The sequence below is a fragment of the Pan troglodytes genome, chromosome 12 (assembly GCF_028858775.2).
Source record: "Pan troglodytes isolate AG18354 chromosome 12, NHGRI_mPanTro3-v2.0_pri, whole genome shotgun sequence".
Classification (NCBI taxonomy): domain Eukaryota; kingdom Metazoa; phylum Chordata; class Mammalia; order Primates; family Hominidae; genus Pan; species Pan troglodytes.
In genome coordinates this window covers 83,251,533-83,269,720 of record NC_072410.2, presented here as the reverse complement: position 1 = coordinate 83,269,720, position 18,188 = coordinate 83,251,533, and the positions used below count along the sequence as shown (strand labels likewise).

The following is an 18,188-nucleotide window of genomic DNA, read 5'->3' as shown; positions in this document are numbered from 1 at the left end:
CTCTCAGTCACAGGCAGGATGTACTGGGAGCTGTTTAACAACTGGCTCTCCAGAAAAAAAACAGAAAGCTCTGATTTGCAGCATTTTCCAATTTCTAAGGCATAAACACTCCCATTGCGGCTGATTGTAAATTACTGAACACAGAGTTGGGAGGTGGTATAAACTGGCCCCTGCTCACCACTGGGAATAAGTGGAAGAAAGCAAGGGGGGAAATAAATGGTGGAAAGACACTGTAGAGGGGTTTAAGACCTTCCCAGAAGTGAGGGAAAGGAAATCAACGTAGTGATGACCTGGAGTCATTCCTTTAACTTCAGTTACTATGATTCGGAAACATTGGTAATCTGCCTCTTCACGTCAAATGGGACTCTGCAGAGGCTTGCCTTGCTTCTTTGGCTCCGTGTGGCATATTTGGCCATCTTATTCAATCTATGGCCTCTTAGCTTCAATGTTCCTGAGAATGTCCTTATATTGTGGCTTTTTTTTTTTTTTTTTTTTTAGATGGAGTTTCGCTCTTTGTTGCCCAGGCTGGAGTGCAATGGCACAAACTCAGCTCACCACAACTTCCACCTCCCAGGTTCAAGTGATTCTCCTGCTTCAGCCTCCCGAGTAGCTGGGATTACAGGCATGCGCCACGATGCCTGGCTAATTTTGTATTTTTAATGGAGACAGGGTTTCTCCACGTTGGTCAGGCTGGTCTCAAACTCCCGACCTCAGGTGATCCGCCCGCCTCAGCCTCCCAAAGTGCTGGGATTACAGGCGTGAGCCACCATGTCTGGCCTATATTGTGGCTTTAAAAGAGTCAGAAACTCAGCTGGAGAAAAGGTTTTAGGACAGCAAGAGTGCCTTGTATTGTGTTGTGATAGAAACCTCTTCCATAAACATTATCTAGGCCCTGGAATGCCCACACCCACCTTTCATGGGCATGTCACACCCCTTCTTGCCTGCCTGAATGCTCCTGATCCCCATCTGGCCTCCTCAGGTGTTACACACCCTGCTTCGCTGGCCACAATTCAAGCCCTCACCTGGTTTCCTTGGACATCATCTGAGAGCTACCTGTCTTTCCTGAGAGAGCTCCAGCTGGCACAGAACCCCTTCCCTTGGGGATACTGGCAAATACATATCCAACTTGCCATAGGCACTGGCAGGAAGCTTAGACCTGTCCTCCTGCCCACAAGCACTGCCTTGAAGGCTCATGCTGGCTCTCTGAGTGCCTGATCCAGTGGCCTGGGTCCTCTGGCCACCTCCCAAGCTGCAGACCATTGATTTCGTTTGCAGCTCTGGGCCAGCGGAACCCCCCGTTCTCATCCTTACCAACAAAGCACACACTTGAATTTCCCATAACTGCTCTGGTTGCTCACTTTTTGCTTTTTCTTGGAAAGCATCCAGGACAGGAATCTAGCTTAGTACAAAGAGCCTAAATTAATGCTTCTTAGCCTGCACAAAAAAATAATTTTTTGTTATCTTCTCTTTGTTGTCTAATCTGATCCAAGGTGACTTGCAGGAAAGAAATGCTTCCACTAGTAAGTTAAAAGTGTTCATTTTTGCAATCCTAATAGCTGTTTGAAATATAACAGCTTGTTTAGTCCTCTCCCCAGATGAATGTACCTTCATCTTTAGATTTATGATTTGGTTTTTATCTCTTCTGAAAATAGAGACAGATGTACTGGAAGTTCCCTTATCTCTGCCTCTCAGAACTGGGGCCTCTTTTCTGAGTTTTACTTGTCTTCTAGACATCCAAAGCAGCCACTAGTTAGGTTTATTCTTCTTAATTCTCATTTTCTCTCCATATGTTTTCTTCTCTGAGCCCATAAACACTTCACCACTCTTCTTTACAAAGGCAGGGCCCTTTACATGATTTAGAACATTCTACATACTGACAGAGCACTCCAGGTGGCTCAGCTAACTCACCACAGCTTTTATGTCTTCCAGGTTAGGGAAGGCATTAGGGCCAGAGGTCAGCGTGCCCTTCCTGCCAACAGACAGCCTTGCTCCACCCCACTGAGTGTTCTGTTTGGAGTGAAGGCCAAAGGTCTCTGGACTAAAAAAAAATGCCTTTAATTCAAGCCCAAGTTATAAAAGAAAGAATTCCAGCTTCTGCTGTCAGGCCTGCGAGGCTGGCCAAGCTGGAGCATCCTTGACCTTTCTTTTTTCCTTCAGCCGTCCAATGAATTTGTGTCCAATTCGTCCTCCAACCCTCCACAGACAGTTGCATTCTATGATGCCTCTGGTGATTTGGAAGGCGGCCGAGCTAGGCACCAAAATAGGAGCGCCTGAGGCGAGAGATTCTTCCAAGGTTCTTGGTTGTCAGAAAGATGAACATCACCACATGGTTCTAAAAGAAGAGATGAAAGGGATTAACATTGTAAGCAGTTGTGAGATTAGACTCTCCAAGTCACTAGGCTCCAGATGAAGCAGGAGGCATAGCAGGGAAAATCCTGTGCTGGTATCGGTAAAATTATGAGCAAGGTTTTAGAGGATTCATCAGAGGAAGGCTAAGTTGAATGGGCACTAATGAGCTGATGACTCAAATCTAGGAAGGAATAAGATCATAACAACCAAAGCTCTGCATGAAGGTGGGTGCTGTATAATTATCACATCTACTAGAGACAGGCACTGGTCCCCAAGATGAGACTGGCTGGCCCCTCACCCAGTGAACAAGTTATCAAATACTTAACTAAAATAAGAACTGTGAATATGCCCAGAAGGATTCTTTGCGCATGTACTTAAATATGTTACTCTCCCTATCTTTTATTAAGGCCCTTGTTTGGAGAAGGGACTGAACTAGATGTGGGCATGTCTTAAAAATGCTTACGAATCTTGAGCCTGGTATAACGTAAACACTCAGAAAACACTTTATTGTTTACAATATAGTAGGACTCATCCCGTCGTGGGGAGCTATGGCAGTGGCCTTGAAAAGAGTGGGTATTAGTACACAAATGTTCAGAATGTCCCACATTGCTACATAGTGCCCAGTTCATGGATGAGCTGCCACTCTGCTGGGACAGGCTTCATCTGTTTATTTCAAATGTATAAATGTTGGGTGTTCTCTTGGCCTTAAAAGGGGTTAGACGTAGCACAGGGCATTTATATTGTCATGAAATCAGTCTGAGAGTGTTGGATGGGGGCATTAATATATGAAATCAGGGAAATAGCTTTTCCCTCATCCTCTTCACCTCCAAGAATATCTTTCTGAGATATTCTCTATTGTTCTGCCCAGTGCAGTTAGGTCTTACTTAGTTTGCCTTGTAAGTTCATTTCAGATTTTAAGCGCTCTCCCCATAGGAAGTTTTTCCTGCTGTTCTGCCTGAGTTGCCTTCTGCTTAGTTTTAGTCCATTATGTCTGTAAAGAGAGGGAGGGTTTTATGGGGCAAAAGGCCCAATCATCGTGGGAAGAATGAATCATTCCAAGAACAGTGAGATGGGCTGGAAGGAGAAGGCAGCGAAGGGGCAGGAAGTTGTGGGTGGAATGGGTTACTGAGAACAGCACCAAAACAGTCTGTCTTCTCTCTCCATTACTCCCACTAGGGGGTGCCCAGCATCCCAGAATAATCACTATTATTAGGAAGTTGAAGTTTGATGTGTCATCTCCTAATAGAAGGGCACTGGTTTCTCCCCCAGGGTTTTCTATATCTCTGCCCTGAGTTGAGAAGAGATCTCTGTGTGTGTATGTGTATGTGTATGTGTATTGTGTGTGCATATTTGTTTGTGTGTATGTGCTTGTGTATGTGTGGGTTAGAATCAGTAAGTGCACAAATGCCTCTTAAGCATTCATTTAAAGATTCTCAATTCATGGAAATCCTTAGGGATACACTGAGTTTTCCAGGACCCAGCTGACTTGATCTTGAAGTCAGTGGCTGGAGTAGTTGTGGGCCAGAAACATCCTCCTCAGCCCAGGAGAAGTGGCAGCTGATGTATTTTAATTACTGGGAGTCAAGAAGTTGTAGGGATAAGAAATGAGTGCAGCTGAGCGATCAGCTGGAGGTCAGGGATGGAGGAAAGACAGAGGGTGTGTGAGATTCTGAAGTAGAGTGGTGAACAGGTGTGGGATGGATGTCAGGGTGAGATGAGGGTATCTGGAGGGTTTCCAAACAGCCAGGCCTTCAGGATGGCCATAGCAAAACTTCCAGTTCTGAATGGTTTTGTGGAAAGAACATGGAACCTGGATCTTGGAAGACATGAACTGAAATTTCAGTTCAAGCATTCTATAGCCATGAGACCTGGGGGAATTGGGGCAAGTTATTTCACATCTTTGATCTTCAATTCTCTCATCTTCAAAAGGAGACTAATGATACTAGGGTTAAGTGAGAATTTAAAAAATAATGCATATAATGCACTACATAAATAGAATCTTCTTCCTTTCCCTTTCTCCTACTTGGAAATGGCTGAGAGCAAAGATGCAGTTCTTGCATCCCATGACCACAGAGTTCTAGGACTGCAGCCCTGGGCAAGAGGTTCCACCTTGGCTGCTGGAGTTTTCTGCAATGAAGAACTTCAGTGAGTGTTCAGGGCATGCCTGCAGAACCCTGGTCCTTCTGTTTGGACCAGTGCTCCAAATCTGTAGGCCTTTGGGCCATAATTTAGAAGCTATTTCTAAATTTTTGAAGGTCCTCTGCTAGTCCTGAGGCCTTTAGTCTCAGAGAATTAAATTGTCTTACCCAGGGTCGGTCATACAGACTGCCAAAGCCTGGCCTGGAATCCAGGTGCAATGTTCATCTGTGTTACCAGTTCCTCCATGCTAACCTGACAATGACTCACAATTCCTTATAGCACAGTGTTCCAAAGTCTGAGCCACAGACCACCTGTACTAGTAGCAGCCGGTGGGCTTGATAAAAATGCAGATTCCTGGCTCCCTGCCAGTCCCGTGCAATCAGATTCTGTAAAGTTTAAAAGTAATGATTTATAAATTTCCCGGACCCGGGTTATACTATTATATGGAAACATAATGTCTGAATCTGACAGAGCGCTTTTTCATGGAGGAAAGTTGGGACTCTTGGGCAGACTTCCGGTTGCTTTCGTACTCTGCAGGTGTTCCTGACCCTGGTATGTATACAGCCATCTCCGCCGTACCTACTTACTTCCTTCCCCCAGAACTTCCTAAAGTGGTTAGGAACAATTGTTGTGAAGGTCACAGGAGACCATTTCTGTGAATGCGAGATGTGTTGGTGCAATTTGAAAAGGTCAATTTGATTGACGCCTGAGCCACAGTGATAACCCAAGGCAGCAGCCCTGTCACTGCTAGCTCCCAACAGTGGTGGCATCTGCAGCCTCGAGCAAAGAGATTGTTTAAACTGATGGAGGGGAAGCTTTAGTTCTTATTTCTGGGAGATTGAGTGGCACCAGGAGAAAGGCTGATCACTAGTTGCAACTTCCTTTGTATTTACAATAGCGTTTGCTGCTAGTTTAGCTGTGTTTAGACTAAAGGTGGGGGCAAAAATTACCCTTCCTCTAAAGCTATGAACTCTGACCTCTCGGTCTAGAGAGAGATGGACTCTGGATATGTGGACAGGCTGTACGAGATTCTTCCTGACAAGGGCTGTATGAGCCAGCTTTCAGAAGGAACTTATTCATGACGGTGGATCACTATTCAGAGAGACACACTCTTTCTCAAAGAAATGACAGGGGCAGCAGGGACCACATTAAGTTTTGATAGGGTCCTGCAGCTGTTGGGGCAAAAGGGTCTGCCTTGGCCTCTGGGGGTCTCTGCACTGCAGAACTGCAGTGGATGTACAGGGATTGCTGGGGGTTGCAGAAGGATTTTGCGATATGCATTCATGTCAGCTTCAAAGTGCCCAAAATGAGCGTGAAAATGCTGTCAGAAAGGCAGTTATTGCTACCTGAAGTCCCTGTTGGAACAAAGTGCAAATTAAATACTGGTAAAAGAAAACAAAGCAGATCATTGTTGTGTAGCAAATGTTACTGTCCTGTGTACCTATCTGGCCTACTGGCTGACTCCAGGAGGTGGGAGGTGCGACTGCATGGAGCCACGTTCGGCCTCCTACCTTCAAAGCTGGTTACATCTCTGAATGGGGAGCTGGTGAGAAAGAGCTCTCCTTGATAAAACATCATTTTTGCCCTTCCCAATCTATTCTTTCCTTTTCTGTTTTCTAGGAACAAGAGGATTTATCTGACTCAACTGGAGATGGCTCCCTTCCCTAATTTATTGTTGCATCCTGAAGCTTCCCCCATGCTGGGCTCAGTGTGAACAAACAGCGCGGGAGAATGCAACCACTGCAGAGGTACAAGTTCACAGAGGCAGAGCCGCCCCTCGACTGGGCCAGAGGCAAAGACAAACCCCAACCTCTTTCTTGTCATTCATTGAATTTTGCTGAACCTGGAAAGGAAATAAATTCCAAAGGCAGGAAGTGACCCAGAGACCATAACAATATGTGAAAAGCTTAGCCGGTGTTTCCGCCCCTTTGTTTCAAACTATTCTAATCTGTGTCCCAGGAAGCCTAGCCCATGGCCAGATGGAGATCTGTTTTCAGATGCCTCCTGGCATCTGCCACTCCCGGCTGGTGACATTTGCACATTTCAGAAGGCAAACCTGTCCCAACATCTTCAAACTTCCAGAGAGGTGTAGCACCAGGAAAGTCCTTGGGTCTCCGGCTGACAGCACCAACCAGCTGATTTGCTTCATCTGCAGCTGAACTGCTGCTGGACTCCAGCCTAGAACACTAGTGCACACCGGGTTTGTTCTTGAAGATTTGCAGATTCTGAAATCAAAATGCCCTGTGTTGCCAGAAAAGGCTGGCTCCCTTGCCTGCTTCATAATTCCTTCTCACCAGGCTTTCCTAAAGAAACTCAATGAGTCAGGAAGGAAGAAAACATGTCTGAGGGAGATCTGGAGGTGGGCCGTTCTCTCTCATTGCTTCTGAAAATTCCCTTCTGTTTTGCAATGTGGGTAATGTTTAGGGATTTGCTTTTACTTTTTCTCTGTTTCTTCCTCTGTCAGCTCTCACTTTGAGAGACCCTTCATTTACCACTCATGAAATTAGCTCTGCAATCGCAGGAGGCTCTCTGATGGGGAATTAGTCACTGTTGCAAAAAAGTTTAGACTTTACTTTCATCCCCAGGAGCAGGGCAAGAAATTGTTCCCGCCCTGCTCTCAGAAGGAACCATCACTCAACTGCTCTGCTCTGCTCTGGCTCTGGGGCCTGTACTTTTCCTAGGCTTTTAATTTTTACTGCGTACCTTCCATTAGCCTTCTTACTGAAGGCTGTATGCCAGCTGACGTCTATGCACAGCAAGGTGGCTTCTGGGACACCTGCTTCATACAGGTATCCAGCTAACTGCTCCCCACCAAACCCCACCAGGTAATTGGAAAGGAACTTGGAGTTGAGTGAATACCTCTTTCAAAATATTAAGTAGATCAAAGTGTAAAGAATCCAATATATTTGTTGACAACTGATTTATAGAAAAGCCCCAGCAAGAAAGAAGGGAGAGGTTCAGCCTCAGGCTGGTGAAAATGAGATCATGGGTAGGGCACCACTGTACAGCATTCTGGCATCAGGCCTCTGTCCTAAGGTGCGAAGTCACTCTGTGCCACTATCTGAAATTGTGTTCTGTTTATTATGAAAGAGGTTTTCAAAAGTGTTTTGATAAGCTTGGATTTATCTCTGGAAAGGCAATATGGTCTCCATTACAAGACAGGAGCTTAATATCAGAGACAGGTTGTATCAATGTATGTAGCTGCTAGTAAATAGTAGATAAAAGAAGCTTCAGAAAGGTCGGGGGAGGGAGTCTTTTCTTGTTAGGAAGGAACAATCTTGCAGGGGATATGAGAGATTTTCTCTCTCTTTCTCCTTTCCTCTGCCTATGGAAAATCAAACAGGAGAAAGCTAGAAATATGAGACAGAGAGAAGTAATTTCTCCAACTATTGACACTGGCCAAACAAGATAAATAGTTCATATTCTGATGATGATGACAACAGTTATGATGAGAAGATATTGACCCAGAGGAAGAAAACAAAGGCTTTTGATTTCAAGTTGTGTGTAAGCCCCCAAAGAACTGTTGTCAGAGTCACTTTTATGATCTAAGGGACTTTTGGCTACAATTATAAGAATTTAGGGTGAGTGAAATAAATATAATTGGTCAGAAAAATCAGTATTAGATTAAGACATGATTGAAAATGGTTAATCATTAGTAAGAAGTATACCAAATTTTTGTGCTTCTTTCAGTCTTGATCTAATTATCTGTTAAAAAGTAACATAGTTAAGAACTGTATTCTGGTTTAAATATAACACAAAGCAAAATATTTTGTTGTGCTCTCTTAGGCATATGTTTGAGATGCCTGGCCACTGGAGGTCATCTCGTCTACTATGTTCACCACAGATAAAGAATGAAAAGAGAATATACAACCTTGTGATTGCTAGCAGTGAAAGCTCAGAGTTATGACATAACAGTAAGTGTTATATTCTACATAACCTTAGGTTTAACAAAGGTAGTTACTAGATACTTAAAGAACATGCTTTTATTCTGCACAAGATAAAATGGAATTAAAAATGGGAAAAGAATAGAGTCATGACTCCCAAACTGTGTCCTAGGCACCCAAGACTTTGCAGCAAACTTAGAGGGGGGCTGTGGCATAGTTTAAATATCAAGGAGGTATAGTGGCACTTGACATCTGTTGGATATCAACTGAACTATTAGCTCAAGGTAGTTCATTGTTCCAACATTAGATTGCGCTACATTTCTTCCAAAAATGTCCTGTCTTTGGGAAGCTGAGTTTTCAGCAGTTGTTGTAAAATGCAAGTACCCAGAGAAAATCAGTGTGGAATAGGAGGTGAAGGTGTTTGTGTCCACATGGGTTCCAAGATTTGAGAAGATATTTGGTGCCCAATTGGCATACACATCCCTTTTTCTTTTTTTTTGGATGGAGTCTCACTCTGTTGCCAGGTTGGAGTACAGTGGCGCCATCTCAACTCACTGCAACCTCCACCTCCTGGGTTCAAGCAATTCTCCTGCCTCAGCCTCCCAAGTAGCTGGGACTACAGGTGCACGCCACCATGCCCAGCTAATTTTTGTATTTTTAGTAGAGATGGGGTTTCACTATGTTGGCCAGGATGGTCTCAATCTCTTGACCTCGGGCACACACATCCTTTTAAAAGTAACCGAGTATTTAAGAATGAAATAAATTTTTTTCTTTCGATTTATGTGTATAATTTTTTTCAAACAACTAAGTTGTTGGGACTTAACTACTGGATAAATGGAATTTTGGGTAGGTATTTCTTTTTGCCTAGGGACTCTGTGAAAAAATTACAGGGATACAAAATGCTGTGACATGAGACAGTTTGGGAACTCTGAATTAGAGCAATACAAAGGTAGATTTTAATGGTTGAGGCTCATTGGTCAGAATTAGAAAGTGGTTAGATCCTCCTCTCCCCACACCAGCCAGGACACTGCTCCCAGGATTTTTCCCTGTTCCCATATGAAATAAGCAATCTTAGTGTGAATTTTTAAATTAATACAACCATTTGGTAGACTATTAAAAGTTATATGACACAAAGCTTCTCAAAATATCTCCAATGCAGGACTTTTTTTTTTCTTTTTAATTTTTTAATCTGTCATGGACTACATGATGGTTAATTTTATGCACCAACTTATCTGGACTACAGTGCCCAGATATTTGGTCAAATGTTATTCTGGATATTTCTGTGAAGGTGGTTTTTGGATGAGATTCATGTTTAAATCAGTAGACTTTGAGTAAAGCTGATTATGATTCATAATGTGGATGGGCCTCATCTAATCAGTTGAAGGCCCTAAGAGAACAGAGACTGACCTCCTCTGAGCAAGAAGGAATTCTGTCAGTAGTCTGCCTTTGAACTCTGCATCTCTTCCCTGAATCTCCAGCCTGCTGGTCTACCCCAACCGATTTCTTTGGATTTTGGTTCCACAATTACATGAGCCAATTCCTTAAAATAAATCCCTATCTATACATATACACACACACACATATCCTGTTGGCTCTGTTTCTCTGGAGAATCCTAATACAGACTGATGCTTTAAAAAAATGTGATAAAAATGAACTTCTAGGAAAAGAATCATATGCTTAAATATTTCAGAAATGTCAAATTGTTATAAAAGTTTCTAAATGCTTGCTTCCATTTTCTATATTTAGCTTTAGCTTGTCTATGATTGGTAATAAAAGGTTTGTGGAACACACTTTGAGTAGCACTGATCTCATAAAAATGGAAATATATGCATATACCTATCTATATCTATGTACATACATTTATTTACTTTTAACTTGAAACTAATTTTAAATTGATAGAAAAGTTGCAAAACTAGTACAGAGTATTCCCATATATTGCCTTCCTCAAGTTCCCCAGTTTTAATATCTGTATAACTATAGTATAATTTTCAAAACTAAGAAACTTAACATTAGTATAATACTATTAACTAAACTAAAATCCTGTATTAATCTGTTCTCACATTGCTATAAAGAACTACCTGAGACTAGGTGTAAAGAAAAGAGGTTTAATTGATTCACAGTTCTGCATGTTATATAGGAAGCATGGCTGGGGAGGCCTCAGGAAACTTAACAATCATGTCAGAAGGTGAAGGGGAAGCAGGCACATCTTACATGGCTGGAGAAGGGGGGAAGAAAGAGTGGAGGGGGAGGTGCTACACACTTTTAAACAAACAGATCTTGTGAGAACTCACTCACTATTATGAGAATGGCAAGGGGGAAGTCTGTCCCCATGATCTAATCACCCTCCCACAAGGCCCCTCCTCCAACATCAGGAATTACAATTTGACATGAGATTTGGGTGAGGACTCAAATCCAAACCATATCATTCCACCCCTGTCAATCCCAAATCTCATGTCTTTCTCACATTTCAAAACACAATCATCCCTTCTCAACAGTCCCCCCTAAATCTTAACTCATTTCAGCATTAAGTCAAAAGTCCACAGCCCAAAGTCTCATCTGAGGCAAGGCAAGTCCCTTTTGCCTATGAGCCTGTAAAATTAAAAAAAAAAAAGTTAGTTACTTCCAAGATACAATGGGAGTATAGGCATTGGGTAAATACACCCACTCCAAAAGTAGAACTCAGCTGAAACAAAGGGGCTACAGGTCCCATGCAAGTCCAAAACCCAGCAGGGCAGTTATTAAAACTCCAAAATGATCTCTTTTGACTCCATGTCTCAAATCTAGGCCACATTGATGCAAGGGGTAAGCTTCCAAGGCCTTGGGCAGCTCTGCCTCTGAGGCTCTGCAGGATGCAGCCCCTTTGTCTGCTTTCATGGGCTGGCATTGAGTGCCTGTGGGTTTTCCAGGCACATGGTGCAAGCTGTTGGTAGATCTACCATTCTGGGATCTGGAGGACAGTTACCCTCTTTTCACTGTTCCAGTAGGCAGTGCCCCAGTGGGGACTCTGTGTCGGGGCTCCAACCCTACATTTCCCCCCTGAACTGCTCTAGTAGAGATTCTTCATGAGGGCTCTGCCCCTGTGACATACTTTTGCCTGGACATCCGGGTCTTTCCGTGCATCCTCTGAAATCTAGGCAGAGGCTTCCGAGCCTCAACTCTTACCCTCTCTGCACCTGCAGGCTTAACACCACATGAAAGCTGCCTAGGCTTATGGCTTGTACCCTCTGGAGCAGTGGCCTGAGACATATCTTGGGCCCTTTTAGCCATGGCTAGAGCTGAAGTGGCTGAGACACATGGAGCAGTGTCCTGAGATTGCTCAGGGTTTGAGCAACTTTGCTCAACCAAGGTTACTCAAACTTTTCTGGGCCAGGTCCAGAAAACCATTCTTCCCTCCTAGACCACTGGGCCTGTTATGGGAGGGGCTGCCACACAGGTCTCTGAAATGTCTTCTAGGCATTTTTCCCATTGTTTTGGCTGTTAACATTCGGCTCCTTTTTAGTTATGCAAGTTTCTGCAGCTGGCTTGAATTCCTACCTAGAAAAATGGGTTTTTCTTTTCTACCACATGGCTGGGCTGCAAATTTTCCAAACTTTTATGCTCTGCTTCCCTTTTAAATATAAATTCCACCAACCTCTTTGCTAATGTGTAACAAAAGTGACCTTTGCTCCATTTCCCAATAAGTTCCTCATCTGCATCTGAAACCACCTCAGCCTGGACTTTATTGTTCATATTGCTATCAGCGTTTCAGTCACAACAATTCAACAAGTCTCTAGGAAGTGCCAAACTTTCCCTCATCTGCTGGTCTTCGTCTGAGCCCTCCAAACTGTTTCAACCTCTGCCCATTATCCAGTTCCAAAGTCACTTCCACATTTTCAGGTATCTTTATAACAATATCCCACTCTTTTTCTGTATTAGTCCATTCTTGCATTGCTATAAAGAACTACCTGAGACTGGGTAAAGAAACTTAATTGACTCACAGTTCTGCAGGCTGTACAAGAAGCATGGCTGTGGAGGCCTTGAGAAACTTTTAATCATGGCAGAAGGTGAAGGGGAAGCAGGCACACCTTACATGGCTGGAGAAGGGGGAAGACAGAGCAAAGTGGGGGTGCTACGTACTTTTAAACAACCAGATCTTGTGAGCACTCATTCACTATCATGAGAACAGCAAGGGGTAGGTCTGCCTCCATTGATCCAGTTACCTCCCACCAAGCCCCTCCTCCAACATTGGGGATTACAATCCAATGTGAGATTTGGGTGAGGACACAAATCCAAATCATATCAGACCCTATTCAGATTTCACCAGATATATCTTAAATAGTGAAGTCACAGCTCTAGGATGTGCAAATTTGGTAGGCACTGGGCTAGAAAATTGTTGCAGAATGAGTTGAACCACTGCTTTGTTTTATTTGTAGATCAGCTAGCTGAAAACTAGAAATGTTTGTCAGTGATTGTGAACTGTTCTGTAGAAGAAAATAAAAATCATCAACCTCAATTAAAAACATCTCACATATATTGATTGAGCCAATACCATAGCTACTAAGCATGCCTTTTATTACTGCCAGAAATAACAAATTCTTTTGTATCTGGACACATTACTCCCTTAATGACAGACCGTATAGAAAAGTGATGCTTGGACATGTATCTGAAATGTCATGCATTTTTGGCCAAGCCACTCTTTCTCATCTCTTCTGTGCAGTTTGAGCTTCCACAGGTTGAACCCAGCTCTGGCTTTTTGGGCCCTTTCTGTAGTGACTATGCAGATTTCTATCATGGTACCTGTAACACTTTGTTGCTATAACTGGTGTGGATGCCTGCTTAACTATGAGGAACTCGTGGGCCTGGCTCTGTCTTAGTTGCCCTGGTATTTCAGTGCCTGGCATAATGCCTTAGGCATAGCAGGCAGGAACACATGCTCAATGAAGAAATGAATGAATAAATTTAACATATGATAAGTTCACATTTTTTTTTCCTACTTGATCTCATTGGGAAAAGAGCCTATAACTTAAAATTATTCCAGTGAATAAGACAATGTTGGGTGTATATTAAAGAGGAAAATCTTTCAAGGGCTTTGTGTTTGAGAAACAGACTTTGAATGCCAGTTGTGACTTAACAGCTGAATGAAGACTATCACTTTTACAAATAGCATACATGTATGGGTGCTGACTCACTTTATTCAGTAGACACAATGTACTCCTTAGGTAATTTGATCCATCTCAGTAAAATCTGCTTTCTACCCAGACTGAATGGTTGTGGTTAGTTATCATTATTATTCAGCATTGCTACAGTTTGTGTTTTCAAAGTACTGTGTTCCCCATTTTTAATGAGCTAGGCAGATGATAGGTAATGAAAGGGGTTTTAGCTAGTCTCACATGTAGCTGGTGTTCAATCAATTTTTGATGACTGCTTAATCACTGAGGTTAATTGGGGACGGGCTGGTGTAAACTCATGGGAAGAAAGGCTCTCCAACTTTTCCATGGACGGAGGAGGTGTGGGAGTGGAGAGAGGTGAAGCTGGGAAAGACTATGAAGGTGGAAGAGGGAAGGAAGTAGGAATTCCTTCTGATAGGAGTGGAGCAGGCTTCTGAGTCTCTGACCCACTTCAGCAAACCTCAGGGCCCTCTGGGGCACATCATGTTCATTTGCCCTGTGAAGGAGTAGATTCTTTGGGGTTGGAGCTACTAATTCTTAAGAACAAGTTGTTTAGGGACTACTTTTATACGTTTTGTGGTCAATTTTTAGCATTCTACTAATGCTTTTCATATCACTGATTCTAAGCTGAAAAAAAAAAAAAACCATGCCAAAACAAATTTATAGGAATTCAGGATATCAAAGCTGAATAATGATTTATTCTCATAGGAGGTACTGCAATTAGGGACAAGAAAACTGTTGATCCTAAGGGTCCCTAGTGGCAGGACAGACTGAATATACAGTTGAGACATGGAGAGAGGGATAATTTAACTTCTCTTCCTTGGAAAATCCATCTCCTCCCTGAAGCCCTGCTCAGTGGCTTGCTCTGGCCCTGTCAACTGAGAGATGAGAAATGTTTTGAGTGTGGGGACTGGGAGTGAGTGTTGTCGGCTTAAAAAAGAATAACGTATTAGATTTGTGTTAAGTGCTCTGTAAACCCTTCCTACCCCTTTTAAAAAATGGTCAGATGATATTTGTATATTTTGGTATTATTGGGCAATGACCACAAATATTTGTCTGGAACACAACTTGGAGAGAAGAAAAGTTGCGAACACAAAAATATAAGCCCTTGCCAGCCATTGGGTTGGCTGGGGAAGTGTGGAAAAGCTCAGGGAAATGTCCTGCCATACACTCTAATTCCTACGTCATCATGGGCCTGGCAGGCCCAGCTAGCCTGGGGCCATACATGAAGGCCAGTGGAGAGGTAAATTCAGCAGGCTGGAGCTCCCAGCAAAGCAGCAAAGCTGATTTGTCTCATTCTAGGTAGAAGCTTAAATCCAGTTGCCATAGAGTATTTTGAGGATTAAATGAGCTAATGTCTGCAAAAGCAACCTACACAGAGCCTGGCACCCAGAAGATACTCAAACAAAGTAGATTTTCTTCCTTGCTGTGACTTCACAAGGGATTGTGGGTGTCTCAGGACACTGTGTCTCAGTTAATGGCTTTATGCCATGTGGGCATTCTACCTTTTTGAAGACACTGGAAACTTGGACCGAAACCAACTCCAAATTCTTCCATTCTGGGTGAGATGAGCCCCAGCTAGAGATGCGGCTCAGTTTCCTCATTTGCAAAATAGAATGGTGTGGGGAAGTTATTTTGTGTCCTTGAATAAGGAAACATGGTTCATATCATTTCCTCAGAGAGTGGCTGGTCTGGATTTCAACTCAGAAGAGGTCTATGGGAAATCACATGGGGCTGCTGCAATTTCTATTTTGGGCAGAGACCTTATCTCTGAGATATCCGAGCTGGGATTTCTTTAGTGATACCTTACCAACTCCTCACAAATACTTCACTCGGAACCCTAAACCTGGGGAGCACCACGGAGTCTTTGACCCCAACTGCTTCACTCTCCATCAGTATTTGCATAATGTCAACAGAGTTCTCACCATTTGTGACCACCTTGTGACCAGGCAATTCTACCTGCCTCATGTCCCTGGCCAAAAGGCTAGTCCCCTTTGTCATCTATTCTTTTTCAGTTCCTTGCCCATGTACTGCACTCTCACTCTCTCATTATGTTTTCATGTTTAATCTCTGCTTCTCAACTGGATTCTGTTTGCCAGATTTAAAGTATACACAAGGCTCCCACTGGGGGGTGGGGTGGGGGAGTGGAGATAACTCTACCCCAAGCATACCTTCCCCTCAAGCTTTCATATTCTCTTCTCCCCTTTACAGAGACTTCTAGAGAGAACATCTATACTTGTTGACTCTTTTTACTTCCTGCTCACTCCTTAGGTTACTGCCAGGCGGGCTCCTACCTCATGAGCTCGACAAACAGCTTGTGCCAGGGTCACTCACCTTCCTTCACATCTCAGCAGTGGTCAACACTGTTGACTGTCCCTCCTCCTCAAAACACTGTATTTTTTTGTCTTCAGTGACGCAAGGCTCTTTTGGTTACCTTCATCTTCTCTGACTGCTCATTTTCTATCTCTTTTGCAGTCTTATCCTATGCTCCCCGGGTCAATACATATTAAAATACTCAAGGCCCAGTCCTAGATAGTCTTGTCTTTTTTTGTTTGTTTGTTTTGATATGGAGTCTGGCTCTGTCACCCAGGCTGGAGTGCAGGCTCACTGCAATCTCTGCCTCCTGGGTTCAAGCGATTCTCCTGCCTCAGCCTCCTGAGTAGCTGGGATTATAGGTGCATGCCACCACGCCTGGCTAATTTTTATATTTTTAGTAGAGATGGGGTTTCACCATGTTGGCTAGGCTGTTCTCAAACTCCTGACCTCAAGTGATCTGCCCACCTCAGCCTACCAAAGTGCTGGGATTATAGGTGTGAGCCACTGCACTTGGCCATCTTCTTTTCTTATTCTATACTTCATTCATGGCAAAAATGTTTCTCCAGCCCAGGTCTCTTCTTTGAGCTTTAGATCCATGTATCCAATTTCCTACCTAATACTTTCATCTGGAAGTTTCACATGCATCTAAAACACAACATAGCCAAAACCAAACTCTTGATTCTTCCGAAACCTTTTGCTGTTCCCTATGTCACCCGCATTGTTAAGCAGGCCAGAACTTGGAGTCACCATGACCTTTCCCTCTGCCTTACCCTTCACATTCAATTTTGCCTCCTAAACCTCTTTGAATCTCTACTTTTTTCCCTACTTCCACTCCCACTATCCTAGTCTAAGCTACCTTCACCTCTTCCTGGATAACCTTAAAAGCCTCTTTATTGGTCTATCTGCCACTGTTTTGACCTCCACCTCCCACAATGTATGCTGAGTGAGTTCTTCATCTGATTTTCATGTCTTCCCTGAGATGTTTAAAATGTTTGCATGCCCTCCCATGATTTTAGGATGCAACATTCCTTAACATGACCATAGGCCCTGTACCTAGCCAGCTTTAGATGAAACCATGCTCTGCTTTGCTCTCTTTACTCCAACCACTGTGGCCTTCTTTCACTTCTTTTTTTTTTTTTTTTGAGATGGAGTCTCGCTCTGTCACCCAGGCTGGAGTGCAGTGGTGCGATCTCTGCTCACTGCAAGCTCTGCCTCCCGGGTTCACGCCATTCTCCCGCCTCAGCCTCTGCAGTAGCTGGGACTACAGGCGCCTGCCACCACGCCCGGCTAATTTTTTGTATTTTTAGTAGAGACGGGGTTTCACTGTGTTAACCAGGATGGTCTCAATCTCCTGACCTTGTGATCCACCTGCCTCAGCCTCCCAAAGTGCTGGGATTACAGGCGTGAGCCACCGCGCTCGGCCTCTTTCAGTTCTTTTTACCTGCCACGCTTCCTCTCACCAACTGCTCTTTGTCCAGAATGCACTTACTTCTGTAAGTTTCACCCTTTCTTCAAATCTCAGCTCAGTTATGGCTTCCTCAGGGCTGTCTTCCTTGACCTCTCTGACCAGGGCAACTCTCTACCATATGGCCCTGGGTACTTCTCCTTCAGGTGCTGATCACAACTGTCATTTTATGTTTCTTGGTGTCATTTTTTGGTTGAAATATATTTCCCACTGAATATAGACTCCATTAGGGCAGGAACTGTGCCTGGTTTCCGGGGCTTAGAACCAGTACAGTGCCTAGTGCATAGTAAGTGCTCAGTAAATGCATTTGTTGAATGAATGAACAAATAAATACATCAATAAATACAGACGTTTGTTTTCTGTATTCCTTTGGCTCCTTCTTCTTCTTCTTCTTCACCCTACCCTTTGTCCAGGCCTCGGGACTTCAAATCATGGATTTTTTTTTTTCTTGAGTCAGAGTCTTTCTCTATCGCCCAGGCTGGAGTGCAGTGGTGCGATCTCAGCTCACTGCGACCTCCGCCTCCCAGGTTCAAGCGATTCTCCTGCCTCAGCCTCCCGAGTAGCTGGGACTACAGGCACCCGCCACCATGCCCGGCTAATTTTTTGTATTTTTAGTAGAGACGGGGTTTCACCATGTTAGCCAGGATGGTCTTGATCTCCTGACCTCGTAATCTGCCCGCCTTAGCCTCCCAAAGTGCTGGGATTACAGGCGTGAGCCACCGCACCCGGCCAAATCATGGATTTGGTTTATACGTCCAGTGCCACCACTGGGCCTGCTTCCTATTCTGGGTAATGAAATGTATGAGATGCTGAGTAGCTTTTGGACACTTCCTTTGTAATATATTTTGCTCTCCTGCAATAATTTTGTTATTATCAGGGTTCTATTCA

The 18,188-nt window shown here is 43.7% G+C and overlaps 1 protein-coding gene across 26 annotated transcripts in view; it reads left to right on the top strand.

Annotated features, from left to right (window-relative positions):
• LOC129135347 (uncharacterized) overlaps positions 1-18,188 on the top strand; it is a 227,666-nt gene that overhangs the window by 73,760 nt on the left and 135,718 nt on the right. For 15 of the 26 annotated variants that reach the window (XM_063789950.1, XM_063789949.1, XM_063789948.1 and 12 more), the window contains exons 2-3: positions 6,109-6,236; positions 8,275-8,402. In XM_063789950.1, coding sequence (XP_063646020.1) covers positions 6,109-6,202 — 94 coding nt within the window. In that variant the 3' untranslated portion in view covers positions 6,203-6,236; positions 8,275-8,402. Of the gene's footprint in view, positions 1-6,108; positions 6,898-8,274; positions 8,403-18,188 lie in introns of all 26 variants that reach the window. The other 11 variants (XM_063789971.1, XM_054678372.2, XM_063789970.1 and 8 more) reach the window with 3 other exon arrangements.